General features: G+C 40.4%; 1 protein-coding gene across 1 annotated transcript in view; it reads left to right on the forward strand.

The window, feature by feature from the left end:
- LHFPL6 (LHFPL tetraspan subfamily member 6) overlaps positions 1 to 9,991 on the forward strand; it is a 136,034-nt gene extending 126,043 nt beyond the window's left edge. Inside the window, exon 4 of the mRNA XM_030273569.4 lies at positions 8,898 to 9,991. Coding sequence (XP_030129429.1) covers positions 8,898 to 9,016 — 119 coding nt within the window. The 3' untranslated portion in view covers positions 9,017 to 9,991. The remainder of the gene's footprint in view (positions 1 to 8,897) is intronic.
- The last annotated feature ends 8,631 nt before the right edge of the window (positions 9,992 to 18,622 follow it).

The raw sequence follows: 18,622 nt of genomic DNA on the forward strand, positions 1-18,622 counted from the left end.
TAGTGCTGAAATGGCCCATATTGTGAAACGGGGACCCCTCCATCCACCCCTACCAAACACACACATTTCTGTATAGATTCCAAAGTAGTATTTAAAAAGGATGCAGGAAAAATAACTATGCCTTTAATTTAAGTGGATTTGAGTATTGTTTTTTAGAAAACCTGAGCTGACAGTGTGAAATACCCAGCAGTTTTCTGTTCTCTTTAAAAATGGATATTTATTTGATTTTTATTAAGTGAACTATGTCCAAAGGATTCACTTCAACATTTATGTATTTAATTGGGCTAATTTTTTTCAATCAAATAAAATTGGTTGTATAGATCCATCTCTGACACAGAGGAGTCATTCTTCAAATGAAGATGCCCTGCCAAGGACAACTCCATTTGTTGATTAAATTACATTCAATAGATGAGCTGTTTTGGAAAGGGGGATGGGGAATAGCCTCATAAATAGACACCATAAAGACCTCCATAAAGAGGCTGGTGTACTTGTAGGGGCTTGCTCCCTGCTCTTCTCTAGAAGTATGGTTTTACCATCATGAAAAGGAGCTCACTGATAGATTAGGCCTTTGACAAATTAACTCTTGCAAATCTTTTTGAGAGGTTGAGGCCATGATATGTCTGTGCTGTGCTGCTCTTATAGCTCCCTGCTTCCCAGCAGTCAGCATGACCTCTGTGAAGGTCTTGGAGCCCTGCTCCCTATTGCAGCATCCCATCTGGATCACAGGTCACACATGGAGCAGAGTTCTCACTGAAACACTAGGCTGTGAACAGGAAAAATCTTCTACCACTGTTTTAGGGTGTTAATTCCTAGAAATAGGGCAATTCAAGTAAATGGGGGCAAGAATAAAGAGATGTTTATATTTAAAACCAGCACAGTTGCTTGCTTATTGACCGAGTCAAAGTCTGTACTCTGATTTGGTAGCAGGCTAATAGTGCCTGAGGTGGAGACTGGAGTAGGAAATGAGCAGTGCTCAAAGGGGCTCCCTTTCACTGAGGATAGATCAAAATCATCCTAATCTCTTATTGCCGTGCAAACTGTTACTGTTAGGTTGCATTGTTCACACCCTGGACTTGCCTGTGGGCCCATTCAGGCCAGCAGTGACGTAGCACAGCAGGATGGAGCTGCTGACTGAAGGGTGTAAAAGTGAGTCAGATCTATGAAATCCCTGGGTCTGCAAAAGGAGTTAGCAGGCAATTTCCCGAAAGTAACCATCATTATGGTGTATCATATAGCACACATTCAATTTTGCTGAGCTAGAGGCACTAATAACATTTTTTTTTTCATTTCTAAATGTAATACACAAGAAAAACAGATGGAAAAAGGAATGTTTCATCAGGAAATTCATTAAACTGAGGGACTCTGCATTAAGGCGAGAGTATGCACAAAAGTGAAGACTGCACTATGCATTTGCAAAAGCTTCCACATTCTGCATATCTGAGCTGTGTAAAGAAATCTTCTGAACTTGCATGCCTGTTTTAAAGGAGCAACGTGAGTGTACATGTGTGAACACATTTGTGTTGGTTTTAAAAGTCTAAAATCAATGTTAGACTTAATTTTTGTCCATTGATGTCCCTGGATGTGCATGTGCAAACAGCTCTGTTTTCCATGCTGATTTCTGATATGATGGGTGCAGAGGCAGCCAAGTTCCACAGAAGGTCTCAGAGAGGTCAGGGCATGCTCCATGTAATTTATAAAATTGATCCCCAGCTGGCATCTCGTGAAACAGCACTACGAGACCAATACCTAAGAGCCCAAACAGCAAAATGTTTATCTAGAATAAGATTCACTTCTTGAAACATAGATGATTCATGTCATCACGAGCCACCCACCCCAACCACCAGATGTATGAAGTGATACTAAGTACTTATTAGCCAGGAAGAGTGAAGACACAAAATTTAAGATAAACTCCATTTTTAATGGAACTTTTTTTGAACTACTTGGCAGATTTTTTTCTTTCTTTGACAAAATACAGTAGCTCTATCTCATCCTTCACAGTCAGAGGCCATGACCTGGAGGTCCAGCTGCAGCAGCAACCAAAGCAGATAGCTCCAAACACACACCTTTGCTGTCTGTGGCAGCCCATCTGTCTGTGGACTGCTGTAAAAGGGCACAGCTCACCAAAGTTACTGTCTAGAGAAAAGCTGAAAAGTCTGACTCCCATCCTGAACTAAACAAGAGCTGGATTGGCCTCAAAAGCTCTTAGGAACTTCCCTCATGATGGATATTTGTTTCAAAAATCTTTATTACTAAGGTTCCCCTTTGCCACTTTTAGAGGGCTTGAAATATCTTAAAGAAAACCATTGACTTAATAATTACTTTTGCTATGGAAATCTTAGAGTTAATGAACTTTAAAGCACTTTGCAAGCAAACAGCGAAGTTACTAAAACAGCCTAAAAAGAAAGCAGAAAGCAGAAAGCAGAGTGGATGTAAAAAAGGCTTCGTCAACTATTTAATTTGTCTCAGGTGGCATCATTTCAGCATCTGGCTGAAATGGCTGAGGATTGACATTGAGTGCCAAAGAATCAAGAAAAGGATTTAGAAGGGAGGACAATTTGTTAGAATCCTATTAAAGACAAAACATTAAAAGGTGTTTTTCTATAAGCAATCTATCTGAAAAAGGCATTTTTCTTGTTTGCAGATCCTCTGCAAACAGCACAGAGATTTCACACATTCATTTTTTGACTGGGGCTGAGCACAACCTTTACAAGCATACTTGAGCTGCAGCTGCTACGTTCTTAGATAAATGACTGAGTAAACTACATGCCAGTAAAGGAAGTATTCCATCAAGAAACATTTCTTCTTTAGTGCTACCCAATCATGTTCCATTCTTAAATCTTTGTAAGTTTTTGGTGACAATATCAAGGTCCACATATATTCTGTCTAACATAAGGAAAGACTATTTACAAGAGCATGTAGTGACAAGTCAAGGGGGAATCACTTCAAACTGAAAGAGTAGGTTTAGATACTAGGAATGCATTCTTTACTGTGAGGGTGGTAAGCCACAGGAACAGGTTGCCCAGAGAAGCTGTGGATGCCCCATCCCTGGTAATGTTCAAGGCCAGGTTGGAAGATCTGAGCAACCTTGTCTAGTGGAAGGTGTCCCTTCCCGGAACAAAGGGAGTGGAACTAGATGATCTTTAAGGTCCCTTCCAGCCCTGTCCATTTTATCATTCTATGATAAAGCACATACCTTTGTTGCCAGAATTAGACATGGTCATGCAAGAATCTTCTGCAATCACTAGATATAAGCAGCAGCATCCAGAAAGGGACTCAGACCACCTGGAACAACTATTTGGTACTCATTATTATTCAAAAAGCGCAGCTGAACTTATTGTTTGGAATCCCTTCCCAGTTAAAAGGGAGAAAAATAGGAGCTACCACAGCAGGGTTCATCTGCTGTACTTTACATGTTTAAGAGGAAATAGAGCACAATACAAGTGACTTTTCCTCTTCATCGTCTCTGAAGGGAGTCTGGGGTACTAGTCCAGTGTGCATCTTGGCATTGTGTATGTTCAAAGAGAGGGGAAATTGATTTCACTTCTGGAGTAGGGGAGCTTTCTGCTGACTTCTTGCAGAAGGCTGAGAGAGCTCCTCATTAACAGCACATAAGCTATTTGCTCCTGGGAATTTGAGCATTGTAATTGACACTGGGTATCGGTTTCTCCTTCATTGCTCCATGATAAATGCACACCTACAGCAAATTTGAGGTTTGATTAAACAAAAGTATGTGATCCTCTAAAGAAAGGAGGATTTTATCATATATACGAATGTCTCCATACAGCAAGACTAAAGAATTTCAATTTGGCATTTTTTACCTCACTTTTTTGCCCTTCAGAACTTTATGAAATGTTATGCATTTAGTTACAGACCAATTCTAAGTAACCAAAATAGCTTGAAAAAATATACATGCATTAAAAAAATAATATATTTTTTCAAAAGATAAATCCATTGAGAAGGTTGTATCTGCCACAGAAAAAGTAACCAGTTTCACTGAATTCATTATTTTGTATCAGGCTGTTTGCTGGGCTGCAGTTTTACCTTATATAGTGTTCTTTTCTTAGTTTCACATAACTACTTTAATTCTTTCTGGACGCATTCCAAGTTTCAGCTTCTTTTCCTGCTTTTGCAGCTGATTTCACATGACAGTTTTTCATTGTTACTGTGTCAAGAAAAAGATCTTGAGCTATTTAATTTATCTTGGCTTTGTTTCAAAATAGGTTTAACTTCTTATTAATTAGCTGATTATCTTTTACATTCATTTATGTCTTTCATAGTTCCAAATCCCAGTATATCCCTTAGCATCACACTTCTTTTTTTTCTGACTACTTTTCCAACAGCCTGATTGATTATGTGAGTTCACATTCTCTATAGTACTGTACTCTCATGTGAATCTGTTAATTAGAATTCCTGCACAACTTCTTGGAAGTAGGAATTGTACGTTTTATTTTTGAAGGTATATAATTTGTTCTCTACAGTCTGGCTAATTCTGAAACCTTCTCTCCTTCAACTTGGAAAGTAGCCTGTACTTAAGGTTAATTGATTAGAGTTTGCCAAATACTCCAGACTGCGAGTCTAGGATAGTCTTAAAATTAACAGCAAAAAAAGTACAAATATTTAAGATACTAAGTCTTGCAATTAACAGGTTTGCATCCAAGACACTTTCATATTCAGAATATTTTTTCATAAGTGGCAATTATTGGTTATTTTAGATGAAACCATATGTTATTTCCAAGACCTCGATAACTATATGTGATAATTATTTATAAGGCATCATGAATAGAAATCCTGGTAAAATTGTGTTTTGGCAATTGGATCCTGGCACAGCTCCATGGTAGATCAAGTATCTACATATTCTTTGTTGCCAAATTTTACTCACTCTCAAATTTGTCTTAATCTTTATTCGCCTATGTATTAACAGGAGGAGGGAAGCAAGGGGATGCATATCCTGGTCTTGAAGATCACATTAGAAATCAGGAAAAGACATGGAAGTGCTTTTTAGTAAGCCCATTCATCACTACAAAACTACCTTTCCACATTTACTGATTTCTTTTGGTTTAGTAAATACTGTCTTATGTTCCATGGGACTCTTTTCTGTAAATCTCCTTTTGATAGTGTCCTTGTTCTCCATAATTTTTGTCTTCTGTCCTCAGGGACCATTATTTTTCTCAATCCTCTTAAGAAAGAGTGGAATGTTTCCAGTCTTCATTCCTTTATTTGCTTGGAAAATGGCCATCCATGCCTAAAGCTGCAAGCTCCATGATTTTATTATTTCAGTGCTCATACTGACACTCTCTTGCTGCCAATCACAGTAAAACAAAGGTGAAAACAAAGTTCTTAATGGCTGGCGACAAACTTACCTGAGCCAACCTGGACAGTCCTGCTTCACTGAACAACCAAGAGCTCCAATTATTTATGCTCTCTTAAAAAAAAAAAAAATTAAAAAAAAAATCTAGAATTAACAAAGTGCTGAAGTGCTGAAGCCACAGCTTCTCCCTCAATACTGGCCTGTTAGGTAAAGACTGATTTGTTAAAAGCGATGCCAGTTCTGTGCAGAGAAGCAAGCTGCTGTGATGCTTGTCATCTCTATCTGCTAGAAGAGCACTTCAGCTGCTGGGAGTTTACTTTGGCACCAACTCAGATCTAGCCCATCTTAGGAGCTAGAATATGTGCACATTCTTGCTCGCATGTCCACATCCTCAATGGGCGGGGACTCCTCTACTTATGTATATATATGTGTGTATTCCAATGCATCTTTCAGGGAAACAACAAAGCTTTTGTGCCTTTTTGTGTGCGTGAAAATTGACATGGTTTCAACAACTGCTTTAACTTATTCAAGTATTTAGGTACTGTTGCTTCTCATTTCAGAACTTTGACATTAAAAAAGAAAAGAGAAACTGCAGTACTGGATTTCTAATCTTTTATATGACAGGCTTCATGAATGCAAACTGCTCTATTTGATGGTTGATTTTAAGCCCCAGTTCTGCAAATCTCTTCAACATTTGCTTACCACTGAAACATGACTTGTCCTGCTGGTGTCAGTGCAGTAATAGCTTCTCAACTCTGCTTTTTATAAAGCTTTCTATTCCTTTTAAAATGAGTGTTTTATATCAATGTGAAGTAGAAATCATTTTGCAATTTAAACTGCAACTAAATTACCCTATTATTGATAGCCAACAATCTTTCTTTAGGATGCAGTAGACTAAAATAGGCCATACATGTGATAAAATGGGAACACTAAAGCAGAAACAATAACTCCAAAATGTTTTCCTCCTTGTATAATATAGGGTTATTAAATTCCTGTCATTATTTCTTTTTGACATGTGCCTATGCAATGTAAGCATTCATTGCAATGGGTATGTTTGAGATGGATTATCTCTGGTCTTGTATCTATCCTTAACTATGCTTGCAATGGAAAGTGTAGCTAAGTCCTATACCCTCAGGTAGCTGTGCTGCTGCAGGCTCTTTTTCAGCACAACAGCTTGAAATTCTATTCTGCTCAGCATCATGCGAGTACAGATCAAGCTGTTCTTTCCAAGGCCTCCCATTGCTCTTGACATGGGCTGGAAATAACGGCCAGGTTTATTGCTGTGTTATTATTGCTCTAAGGTCAAGCTCCCGGCTCTTTCATCCATTCTTCTGCTCTCCCATTCTTTCATTTGTTCATCTTGACCCAACTCACACTTGTGAGCTACATTGCATTTGTTAGATCAAGAGGCTGCCTGCCTGCCGTGCCTCAGAGCATTAAGTAGGGCAGTGGTCCTTTGGGTCCTTTCCTTGGGGAATGGAGCACGGTCTAGAGAAATAAATGTTATTCTCTTCAGCCAAGAGTGAATGTGTATGTTGTATCTGTTGAACACATCTCTGACACTGATTTAACAGTTCCTTCTTCTTAATATGTATCACATATACTCTCTCCCACTGCTGAGGTACAAAAATTGAAATCACACCATATAAAAAGGTCAAATTTACTTAATTTTGTTCTGCTTAGGTTACAGGTGTGGGCAGTGCCACCAGGTGAACCTTTAGACTCTTTTAAAAGTAGTGTTTTGACATTTTCTCTACCTAGAAACATCATGATGAGAAAAAAATTACTTTTTCAGGCTGCAGCTACAATTCTCTAGTAGTTCTTGGAATATTTCACAATTTAAAAAGACCTATCAGAGGGAGTCCCATCTTATCACAAGAAATGCTGTAACACACCCTACCTATCCTGGTATAAATGTGGTCATTTTCAAAGCAATCCAGCAGGTTTAAAAATCTGGTGTAAGCTTAAGTCTTGTTTTGAAATTCCCAACAGAAGCTAAGGACAGGGTGTGTACACAGGCAAAGCAATAGGTGGCCCAGAGACAGGTCTCTCCATGGACTGCAAGTGATTGGGCAAGTGTCAACATCCGGGATATTGCCAGGCACTTGACAGCTCTCCACAATTTCTGATGGGTTTTTCTTCAGGAAGTTAGACTCTCTGTGTGGTCTTCTGTAAGGAAGGCAAGAATGGTGTTATCTACAGAGCACAACTAGATGACAAAACCAAGTAAATCTCTGTGCCTGCTCTAGCACATTAAGGAGAGAGACTAGTGAGCTCAAGCCAAGGCCACAAGTCCCCAAGTCCTCTTGGTCACATCAGGATCTTTGTTCCACTGGACATTTTTAAAATAAAAATTTATGAGGGTTATGAAGAAAAAGAAATGAAAAAAGTATTATGCTTCCTGCCATGGTGTCAGCCTAAGGTCTTCGAAGTGACCTTTGGAGCATAAGTGTTGCCTCCCACTAATGTCTCCTTACAAAGCCTGCCAGACAATATCCTGCAGTCAGTGGTGGTGCTGTCTGCCTTGAGGCATGCAAATGCCTTAGACATGTTAAAATGAACAGATATTTTGTGATTCTTGTGCCTGAGGCAGGATTAGCTGAGTTGATAATTGCCTGAACCTCAAGCCTGGCCCTCAGGGACACCATTGGGACAGCATACCAGCATGATGCCTATTTCTAGATGGAAACTCTGTTGATACCTTCTGTTCTCTGAAGGGAAGAGTGCTTTCTGCTGCTTTGGGGAAAGCTGGGAAAGAAGTGTCGCATTGCTGCTTGTGTCTTACTGAGAGCACTCACTGCTCAAAGCAGGATGGTATCACCGAGTTGTCAACAACACAGAAAGAACCTCAGTGGTAACAAGTACCAAGCACCTCAAAAAAGACAAAGGTGATGCAGCCAAAGTGAAAGTTGATTTTGAGATGGGTTGAAATCCTGAGGAGTAGCAGCAGCCATCTCCTTGCTTTTGGAGATCTCTAAAGAGGCTTCCTCCCTGCTGAAGCTGCTGTTTTCCTGATCTCCTCCCCTGCTGCATGCACAGTGCCTGAAAGAGAAGTAATCACTTTATGGTCCACTGTGGGATTCCCCAGCACTGTTGATGAGTTTGACTGTATAAAGATGCTGAGGCCTTTAAATGGATTGAAAGCCATATTGTGACACTCATTAGACAGAAAATCAGTGAATTTTTCAGCAATGGGTTGTGAGCTTGGGTGGAGGTAGGGAAATTTGTCTATTTTTTTATTTCCGGGCTTTGTGCTTCCACTCCCACAGCAGTCCCCATACAGGTGATCCCCTGATGCTGCGCTCCTTTGCGGATGCTCAGGGTCGATGCCTGTGTGAGGGGATGTGACCAGGCTCCCCATGGCCTGGGTCATGGTTACCCAGCAGTTCTCAGTCACATCCAGCTTCAAACTCCTCTGCTGCAGTGACAAATCCTGAATTACGCCCCGCGTTGCCTGTCTGAGGTGGGCATACAAGTGGGCCAAAATCTCAGGAAAGTGTTTTCCTGGGCAGGCAGAAGGGGAAGGTGGTGGCAGCGGCGCTTCCCCCCACATCTAACGCTGATCCGTGTCCTTCTGTTTGCCTTGCAGGGACCTGCCACATCGGCTGGGCCTACTACTGCACGGGTGGGGGCGCGGCGGCCGCCATGCTGGTGTGCACCTGGCTCGCCTGCTTCTCGGGCAAGAAGCAGAAGCAATACCCCTACTGAGCCGGCCCGGGCAAGGGCCCTGCCAGGCTCGCCCAGGTCTGCTGGACAACAGCAAAGGACAAGGAATTTTCAACAGCTTTCTCTGAGGAGCAGGACAGCGGGCGGCCCCAGGGTGGCAGGGAAGTGAAAGGTGGTGCAAAGCCACCCAACCAGGCTGGGCAGGGACCGGCTCTCTCACCCGAGCCTGCTCAGGGTCTGCTCCACAAAAATATAAGCAAGGAAAACTCTGCTTTGGCAAATGGTGAAATTCTGCATGCACCAATTACTGGACAGGCTGGTGAGGGGTGGCAGCGCCCACATGCTGGGGTAGCGCCTGGCAGCCCCTCAGTGCGGCGCTCCTGAAAGCACACACGCACGCACAGATGTTGACCATGGCACAAAATAAGTAGAGGGGAAACTTTTTTTTTGGTGCGATTCTTCTTTATTTTCCTTTTAATTTTTTCTCCTTTTGTTTTTTTTTTTTTACTTCTCTCTGGTGGTTTAAGACTTGGTGTTGCAACACTTTTTAATCTACACATTAAACTTAATAAAAGGACCAATAAGCCACTTTATCAGTATTTTGTATAATCTCTACACATTTTTCTTCCCCAAACATTTATCCACTGCTTATTCAGCCCTATATAACTTTTATTAAGACTCTGTGTTTTCAGCATTATTACAAAATGCAACATAATTACTTGGCATATGTACCCTTACTATAGTACTTTTTATGAAATGCAGTAAATGGACGTTTTCCTGTCCATTGGAAATTCCACTCACGGTACTGTAGAGCTCTGTTGGTTATGTACAACTAACAGCAAACTTCTTCCAGACATAGATTTCTGTTGCTGTTATGTTTAGCTCATTGATGTTGTATTGTGGTGTACCATGTTTATTATTTCAATATTCATTTTTGTAAAATATATATATATAATATGTGCTATTTTATGTTTGTATTTGAAAAATCTCTGTAAATAAATTTTTCCTTGATCAATACTTGCAATGCATGGTTGTGCCAGTAGATTAAACCATTTCTTCCCAAATCTTCACTGGAAAAATTTTCAGAAATACTCAGAACTTTTATAACCATGTCGTAAAACACAGACACATTTACGGTTCTGTTACACTGCCTGAGAATACACATCTACTGCCACTGGAGACATTCTGGCATATTCCACATTTTTTTCCTGCTGCTGTCAGGTGTCCTGAAGGATTTCAGCAAGACTTTCCCCATTTTGTCCTGTTTTCTGTGGACTCAGAATTTCACACAAAACTGTATATCCCAGTTTAGCCAACTGAAATAAGCCTTTACTTCCTTAATACCAATAACTGATCAAATACTTACCAGGCAGCATTCTCTGGACAGGACACTGGCACTGTACGTAAAAAACTTTAAAAATCAATCTTTTATTTTCTTTATTTAAAGCAGTATGAACTTATAAATTAAGTTCATAACCAATGTATTTAGTCATAACTAAAATAATGTTATTCCCTTTCAAATTTGTTTTTCTGATCCTGTTTTCCCAGTACTGTATTTCTGATGTGTATATTTAGGTAACCATCCATGTTCCAGTTGCAATTCTGGTGGTTAATAACACTTAGAGTTGAACAAATCTGGCATCATGCCAGAGCTTTGTACACTGCACTGGGCAGATTTTCGGAGGAATGTGGAAATAGCAATGTCAACTTACAGTGATCAATCCTGATATCACTCAATGGAATTTTATTGAGTTTTATTATAGGCTAAGCACTATTTATTTGCTTTATGGTGCTGTGCAGTCAAAACAAAATTGTACCTTAAAGTTCCCAGATTAGCCCATAATAGCCCCATCTCATCTGAGTGCACTTCTGCTGAGAAGCACACCAGCCATGCTGTGGGGATTTGCCTCCCTGCACGCTCTTCCAGTAGCACTAGCAGAAGCAGGAGCTCTTCCCTCCCGATTCCAGGTTTTAAGGCTTATCCCTTCTTATGAGCACTCAGGACCATACCCAGACCTCCTGTGGGAGGTCAGCAGCACCCCATATATCCTCACAGTAAGTATGAAATATGCCTGTTAGGGTTGTGGATTGCTGCTTTATTAAAACTGAAGGAGATATAAACACTGTGGTTCCCCTGACTGCAGTCAGATCTTTGGCAGGTGTATCTCAATCAAAAAATGCTGCCTTTGTATAGTGTGTTACTGTGGAAACATGCCTTTCCTTCCACTGAAACTGTGGTTGGCTATAGAAAGTTTCTGTGACCTGGCTATAAATATGTGTGTTACTAGTCCACATTTGACTCTTGCAAGGTTATATTCTGGACTGTGCATCATGAACAGCACTTTGACTTTTTTTAGATTCTTCCTATGCTTGGGTTCAGGCTTGATTTATGATGACAAACTGGAACTATGCAATTACTTCATGAAGAAAATTAGTGTTTTGTTGCAATGCAATACCATTATAGCATGACTGAATTTGTATACAATCTCCTTTTTGAAATTTAGGCTCGAGTAAAACGTCAATTTTTAATAATCAAGCCAATGACATATGCTGCATCTGCTTTGAAGCTGTTTATCATATAACTTTCAGCTGCTGTGGTATGAATAAAGCAATCACAGCCTAATTAGGTTTGTCCATATTTGTGCATTTTGGTTCTGACATCCATTTTGCACTAGAATATAAATACCATTTATTATCATGGTTATCAAGCCTCACAGCAACAAACTCAAATACTTCGAACCGGCAAAAGATTGTTTTTGATTTCACAGTCTGGAGTGCCAATGAAATATTTACAATATTTACCATGTTTAATTTTCCATTTATTTATTCTTGAAGATGAGGAGCTTGGCCTTGGATTTGTCTAAACAAAAGAGGGAAGCTTGCACACAGTCCTAGGTCACGGAATTCTTTCCCTGCCATTGCTGGCAGTCATATCCCATAATAATGTTCATAAATTTATCAAGCTGTATTTTAGAACTCTTTAAGCAGTTTTTCCCCAACAAATACATTTGGAAATTTATTTCAAAATCTCATTCTTTGGGTGATTATACAATTCCTGTGTTCCAGACCACGCAGTGTTCTGGAACTCACTGTCAATGCACATGTCAGAGGTCTCAGTCCACCTCTGAAAAACACTCTGGAAGCTGCAAGTTTCATCTGCCACTCCCAGCTAATACAGAAGCTATATATATGTAGAAAAAAGTTCTGTAATTGCAGACTACTGTTCATGATCAGAAGCTGTTTTGGGATCACAAGGTAGTTCAGGTGGGAAACAACTTCAGAAGGTCTGTGATCCAACCTCCTACCCAAAGCAGGGTGAGTCATAAGGCTACAGCAGGTTGCTTAGGAGTTTATCTCACTCAGTTTTGCAAACCTCTTAGAATGGAGATGCACATATCTCTGAATAGCCTGTGCCACTGCCTGACTGTCCCAAAACGGAATGACTTTTCCTTATAACTGATCACTTTTTTCAATTAATGATGACTGTCTCTCATCCTTGCACTGAGAATAACTGAGAAGAGCTCATCTTCATCTCCTGCCACCTCCCCATGGATGTTGGGTGGCTTCTCTTGGGTTATTGTGTGCCCCCACAGCCATTCTTTCACCAGGCTCAGTACATCCTGGCCTACATCAGTGCAGGGCCCTCTTTCTTCATGTGTACAAGACTTGGCATTTGTCCTGGTTGAGTTTCATAAGGTTCCTGTTGTGTCATTTTTGCAGATTGTCTCAGTCACTATGGCTGGCAGCCCTATCCCTCAGTATACTGCCTGACCCCCCCAGGTTGGTGTAATCTGAAAACCCAGTGAGAGCACACTCCACTCCACTGGTAGAGCCATTGGACAGGACAGGTTCCAGAACAGACATGTGGATACCCCATTCACTGCAGGCATCCAGGTCCAAACAGGAAACATGACCCTCTGAGCCTCATCGTCTGCTCAGGCTTTACCTCCCCATCCAGACCATATTAGCCCACACTCGGTGCTAAAAAACAGGGAGCCTGTGTCAAAAAATCCCTGCAAACATCTGCTGCTCTTCCCTCAGTCACAAACTCAGTCATTACACCATGGTGAGTCAGAACAGCTTGTTTGGAATAAATATAATCTGACTGGAAAGGCATTTCATATATAAACTGGAATGGAGACTGTGTGAGAACATATTCCCCCACCCCAATCCCGGAGAGCTGGGGACTTTCCCTATGCATCTTAATGCACACTGCCAAGACTCCAGTCCTGAGCACTAACACAGTTACTTCCTGAGAGGAAAAATGCAAATTGTGTCGTTCAAGCATTAAGTCAGTCAATGTCTGCATAAATAGGAGGCATGTGAAGGCCTGTCTGGAGTTTGAGAGAGTTTAAACTCTTTTTATCAAAAAAGTCATTGCTTTTCAAGACATAAATATTAACAAACAAATTTTTACTATGTGCCATAGAGTTTGCTCTCTCCCCAAAGCACAAATATATGTCTATAACAAAAATTTCCAACCCTTAAAAATGTTTTGAAATTATAACTCCTGAGGTGATTTAACCCCTCTATTTCCTTTTTCTTGAGGGAAAATCCAGAAATCAGTTGTAACTGCAATTTATCTGTCATTCATTGAAATAGTCTGTGAAAAATATCAAACTGAATGACAAGACAGATAATCTGTACATCAACATAAGCATTAATTTTTCTCTACATACTTAACCTTTCAGGGAGATAATGGTGAAATTAGATATGTCTTTTTTAGAAGTGACATTTAAGTGTAATCCCTTAAGAAGACAGGATTTTAAATATATGCTTTTGAGTATCAAGTGTTTTTACTATTATTATTGAAAAAATGATGGATCAGAGAAAAAAAGCTGAAAAATTGGAAACCATTTCAAGCTCACTTGTCTTAGTGACAGAAGGATGGTTATTAGGCTAACATATAAATAGATGGCCTTTTTTCATGTTCCTCACCAAGAAACAGAATGTTCATTGAAATTTAAACAGATATTTTAGCTGAATAAAGTCAGGCTCTGACTCATTCTGTGGACAATTTTGTGACCTTTTATTCTGCTGGAAGTATCTGCTGTGAATGTCAGTATGTTGGGTATATATTCTATGTTATGCCAAGCATATTAAATTAGGTAAAGGGAAAATGATAGGAATTCTCAAAGGAACATATGGTGCACCTTCATTATATATATCTACACCACTACGGCCCAGCACATTGCTGCCTAATTTCCTGGCTGTCTAAGAGCAAATTAACTATAACTCTTCTCTAAGCATCTTCCATCACACAGGGACATCTCATGACCCTCAAATAGCTCCTCAGTGGGTGCCCGTACTGACCATCACCAGATACACGATCACCTGCAAATGTGCACCAAGGCTGATTGTCTCCCCAGTGGTAATAAATCAGTTTGGCTTCGAGTGGCAGTGGTGAGGCAATGCTGGGGCACAGAAAAGCCCCACCTCAGCTGAGGGCTAAACCAAAGGCAGGTCTATGTGAACAGTCAGAAAGCTGCTCACGCCTTGGAGGTGGGAGGAAAGTTTGTTGTCACCACGGAATGCTCCTGTCTGCAGCAAGACTTGGCAGCCCAAGGAGTGAGTCTGTGAGTCTGTGGCCACTCAGGCAACTTTACAGACTTTTTTCCCACAGGACACACATGAAGGCCAGTGCCTGTGTTCCCAAGTGAACACATCAAGGACAAAGAGTGCTTGCATCTAGCTTGTTCCTCTCAGAGGCATCCCACCTGAGGCAGAGGGCAATGCCCGTGCACAGCTCCTGCAGCAGCCCTTGTGTGAGACCTCAGCACCAGCCCCAGCTCCAGGATAGAACTGAATATTTCATCAAGTAATGAGCAGCCAATTTCTACACAGGCATGGGTGATTTTCCACAAATTACTCTGCCACTAAGCCTAAGAATTTTATCTTGTTCTCTAAACCTCTGCCACATGTGAACAATTTTCAAAACCTTGGGCTTATGAAAGCATGGTGGTTGCTAAAGGGAAAGCAAACTCTCCAAGTGAGTACTTTGTTCCCTGTTAAGAACTGCATTAATTCCAATGGGCTTGGGCCAAATTTCATGACCCTGGTCCAAAAATTATAGGAGCCTATAGCAAATAGTCCACTGACTTAACTCAGGCATGGATTCAATGGGAAAAATGCAGTAGCTATTCTTTATCTGTTTTTATATTATGTTTTGGTAAACTGTCTTCCTTTTCCCTATAGAAAACATACAGACATACACAGACATACACAGACACACATTTTATAAGCAAAAAAATCCCTATATCTTCTTGGTTTTGTAGTTATCTAAATGTTTCTTGTGATCTGAGAATTAACTAAAGATTCTAAAAAAGAAAAATCTATGTGACATGTAATATTGGCAATTAGTGTCTAGTCGGGAGTTATGTTTTTAAATATCAGAAGCTCTTAATAAAATTACATTTTCTACTTATTTTTCAGATAAACAAACTGCTGTATTTGGGTAATAAAGCACCTTTCTTTTTTTTTTTTTCCCCAAAGAAGCCATCTGTGCACCCTTATCTTGCCTGTTCCAGAACAAGAAAAAGCAAAATGGATTAACAAACATAATGAACTTTTCAAAAGATATGAAGTAAAATCTGCTATTGATGTCAGGCTGCAGTTCTTTTCTGATATTACTAGACTGGGTGGGTCCAAAGGGACTCTTTCTATTGCCAAATGGAAATGATAATGAATACAAAGTAGAAACATGGCCTTGTACTGGGGGGTTTACTGGTGACCCTGCTACAGGGTGGTAGTAGATGCCTCACACCTGTGACTTCTTGTAGTTCAGTAACTCTCCATATGAAGCATATGGATTATTCTCTTCCGTATTATAGCAACAACAGTGTCAGTGACCTTTCTATTTGACCAGCACCTAGGAAAAATATTTCCCAATTTATCAGTAGGGCCCAAGTCCTACCCTACAGTAAAGTAACTCCACTTTACAGCAAGAGTAAAGGACTTTCTTTCACTCAATGGTGGTATCTCTTGGTAGGGAAATTGAAAAAAGAAATATCAATTAAAACACAAGCTATAATTAGGATAGTACATCTGAAATGATGAAGTGCTTCTTGCTTGGAGCTCTGTGGCTATATTAAGAATTGCAGTGTGAGATATTTGCTTTCAAGTAGCTGTCAACATATCATTTGTTTTCTACACTTCTGGGATTAATACCTAATTATGGTGCGCACAGAAATTAAAAAGACACTAGAGTGCCTTACTATACCTACCTCTCTCTCTGGCTAAAATCAGAGCTTGCAGAAACTGCTCCACCCTGCTCCCTCATGTTGGCTTCAGCAGATGTGTGCCTGACAGCCACTGCAGGAAGTGCCTCTACTCAAAGGCAGAGCATCTGCTGCTGTTCTCCACATCACACTCTCCAGACCTGTGCTACAGCTTGCTGCTGCATGGCATGGCTGTCACCTCTGGAAGGCTTCAAGCTGTTTCTCACTAACTGATCAGAGTACCTTGTTGTGGGATAATCCATTAGTTTAAGCATTTAGTTTCATTTCTTACACCCCACTCTCTTGAAGACCATTGGACAACAGTGACCTAATAGTTGTTATTACTAATACCTATTCTATTTTTTTTAAGTTCTGGGGCAACAATACTAGGAGAAGTCACACTGTGGGCAACAGACCCACCTGCGGTAAGAGGGAAGAAGTCAACTTTTCAGAAATAGCACATAGAAAGTAAAAGCAGCCATGCCCAGATGTGCAGTGACATTTCAAAGAGGATAACATTAAATGTTCAGCTCTGCAATGAAATATTAATCAATCTGCATTTGCTGCTTATGTGTAGCAGTGGTATTCATCTCTCTCTTAGGAGTTACTCTGTTTTTGTCATGGACTGGTGAGCAGTTTCATGGCTCCTCAGCCTGCTCATACTGTCAATATCAAGGAATGTGAATTATAGGGCAGATTTCTGGGCCAGCCCGACTCTCAAAGAGGATCTGAAAGATATTATAGCTAATGGAGTGAGATTACAAAAGCATACCTTTCCAGGATCTGATTTTGTGTGACCTGTGTCTTGCAGTGTAGCTATGCTTAACTTGCAGCAATCAGAGACCTAATAGATGACTAGATAGAAGCTGTTGAAAAATGATGGCTGTCAGCAAGTGATATAACCTGAAAACTTGTTTTTAAGCAATGTTGATATGAAAATTTGGGTGCTTGAATGAAAATAACTGGTATAGAAATTCCAAACATGTACATCAGCAGTGTGTTGATACTCAGTTTTTCAGTAACTTCTGTTCCAGGTAATAGATGTGATTTTGTTTCCAGCTTATCTGATATTAGGAAGATGGAGGTCTAATTAAATGTTTATTAAGCCTTGCATTTTATTAAGCCTCTCCAATTTTACTCCTACAAGACATTGATCTTCCTGGTGGAAGCCACTGTATTCAGCGGTATTCTGTTGCTCCATACCTGGACATTTCAGGACTGATTTTTTTTTCTTTTAAAAGGCAAATGCTTTTTACAAAAGATTCAGCAACCTATTTCATATGCAGTTTCCTTTGGGAGCCACAGTAAAACTCCTGTGAATGCAGCACTCAGTGCTGGGTACTTCACTGGCCTACATAATTAGGAAACATTGCTGCCTGAACCTTGTTCAGGCAGATGATTTCAACAGTCAAGAAGTAAATGTACTTCGAAGCAAAGCCTGCTGTTCCTTTTTCATTGCCTCTTAGACAGCAGGACCATTCAGAGCTGCCTCAGCACAATTACAAAATGCTCTGAGCTACTTGGAACCATTTCAGTCAATCTGAACATTTATTTCCTTTCATGGCAATGCAGCGCGAAGGTGCTGACAGACCCTAAATACATTGCTTGAGCTATTCAGCAATTCACAACCCAGCTTCTGGGGCAGGTGGTTTTAAACTGTACAGGTATTGCTCGCTCATGCTGATGCTTTAACCAGCTACCACGCCGTGGATGGGAAGAGATCTCAGGAGCAGTGGTAAAAGGAGTAGTGGTAAACTGGAGATTTTTTTCTCCTTTGCATCATGTGCCCAAAGAGAGGCCAGGGCACCTGACACCTGATGACTGTAGACCACTGAACATATAAGATGAGCAAATAAAAAAAGTAATTGATAACTTTTCTGCACATTTTGGATAACATTTCTGACAACAGCTGAGCTGGAAAGGTGATAGCCTTGGACTCTGACTGCTACCATAACTGCCCTGACTCCCAGCTGAGCTTCAAGACACCATGAAAAGATGTCATCTTGCCAATAAGGAGGAAACATTTTCCATATTAGCAGTATTTTTTTTCCTGCCTACTTACCTCTAGGAAAAAGAAACACTCCTCTGTTGCCCAGGCTTAATTGTATAAAAAAATCCTACATCCCCCCCACCCCCCACCTCCAAAAATCAAGTAAGACTGGCAAATGTCCAAGGCCTCTTTAATGCCTAAGAGGCATGCATTGTGGCAACTGTTTACTGTCTCCCGAATAATGGAATCTGTCGTAAGCCATTTGTTTTGTAGGGAAACAATGTCACCTCAAGTAGCTGAAGGATATAGTAGCAACTTTCCCACATTGTCAGCTATGTCAGTTCCCTTTTATCTTTTGGCTTCTTAGTACACTCCCATGTTAAAAATTAGTACAAGTTAAACAGAAAATGGCCACAAACATGTTAAATATGCTCCTGCAAT

The sequence above is a fragment of the Taeniopygia guttata genome, chromosome 1 (assembly GCF_048771995.1).
Source record: "Taeniopygia guttata chromosome 1, bTaeGut7.mat, whole genome shotgun sequence".
In the NCBI taxonomy this organism is placed as follows: Eukaryota; Metazoa; Chordata; class Aves; order Passeriformes; family Estrildidae; genus Taeniopygia; species Taeniopygia guttata.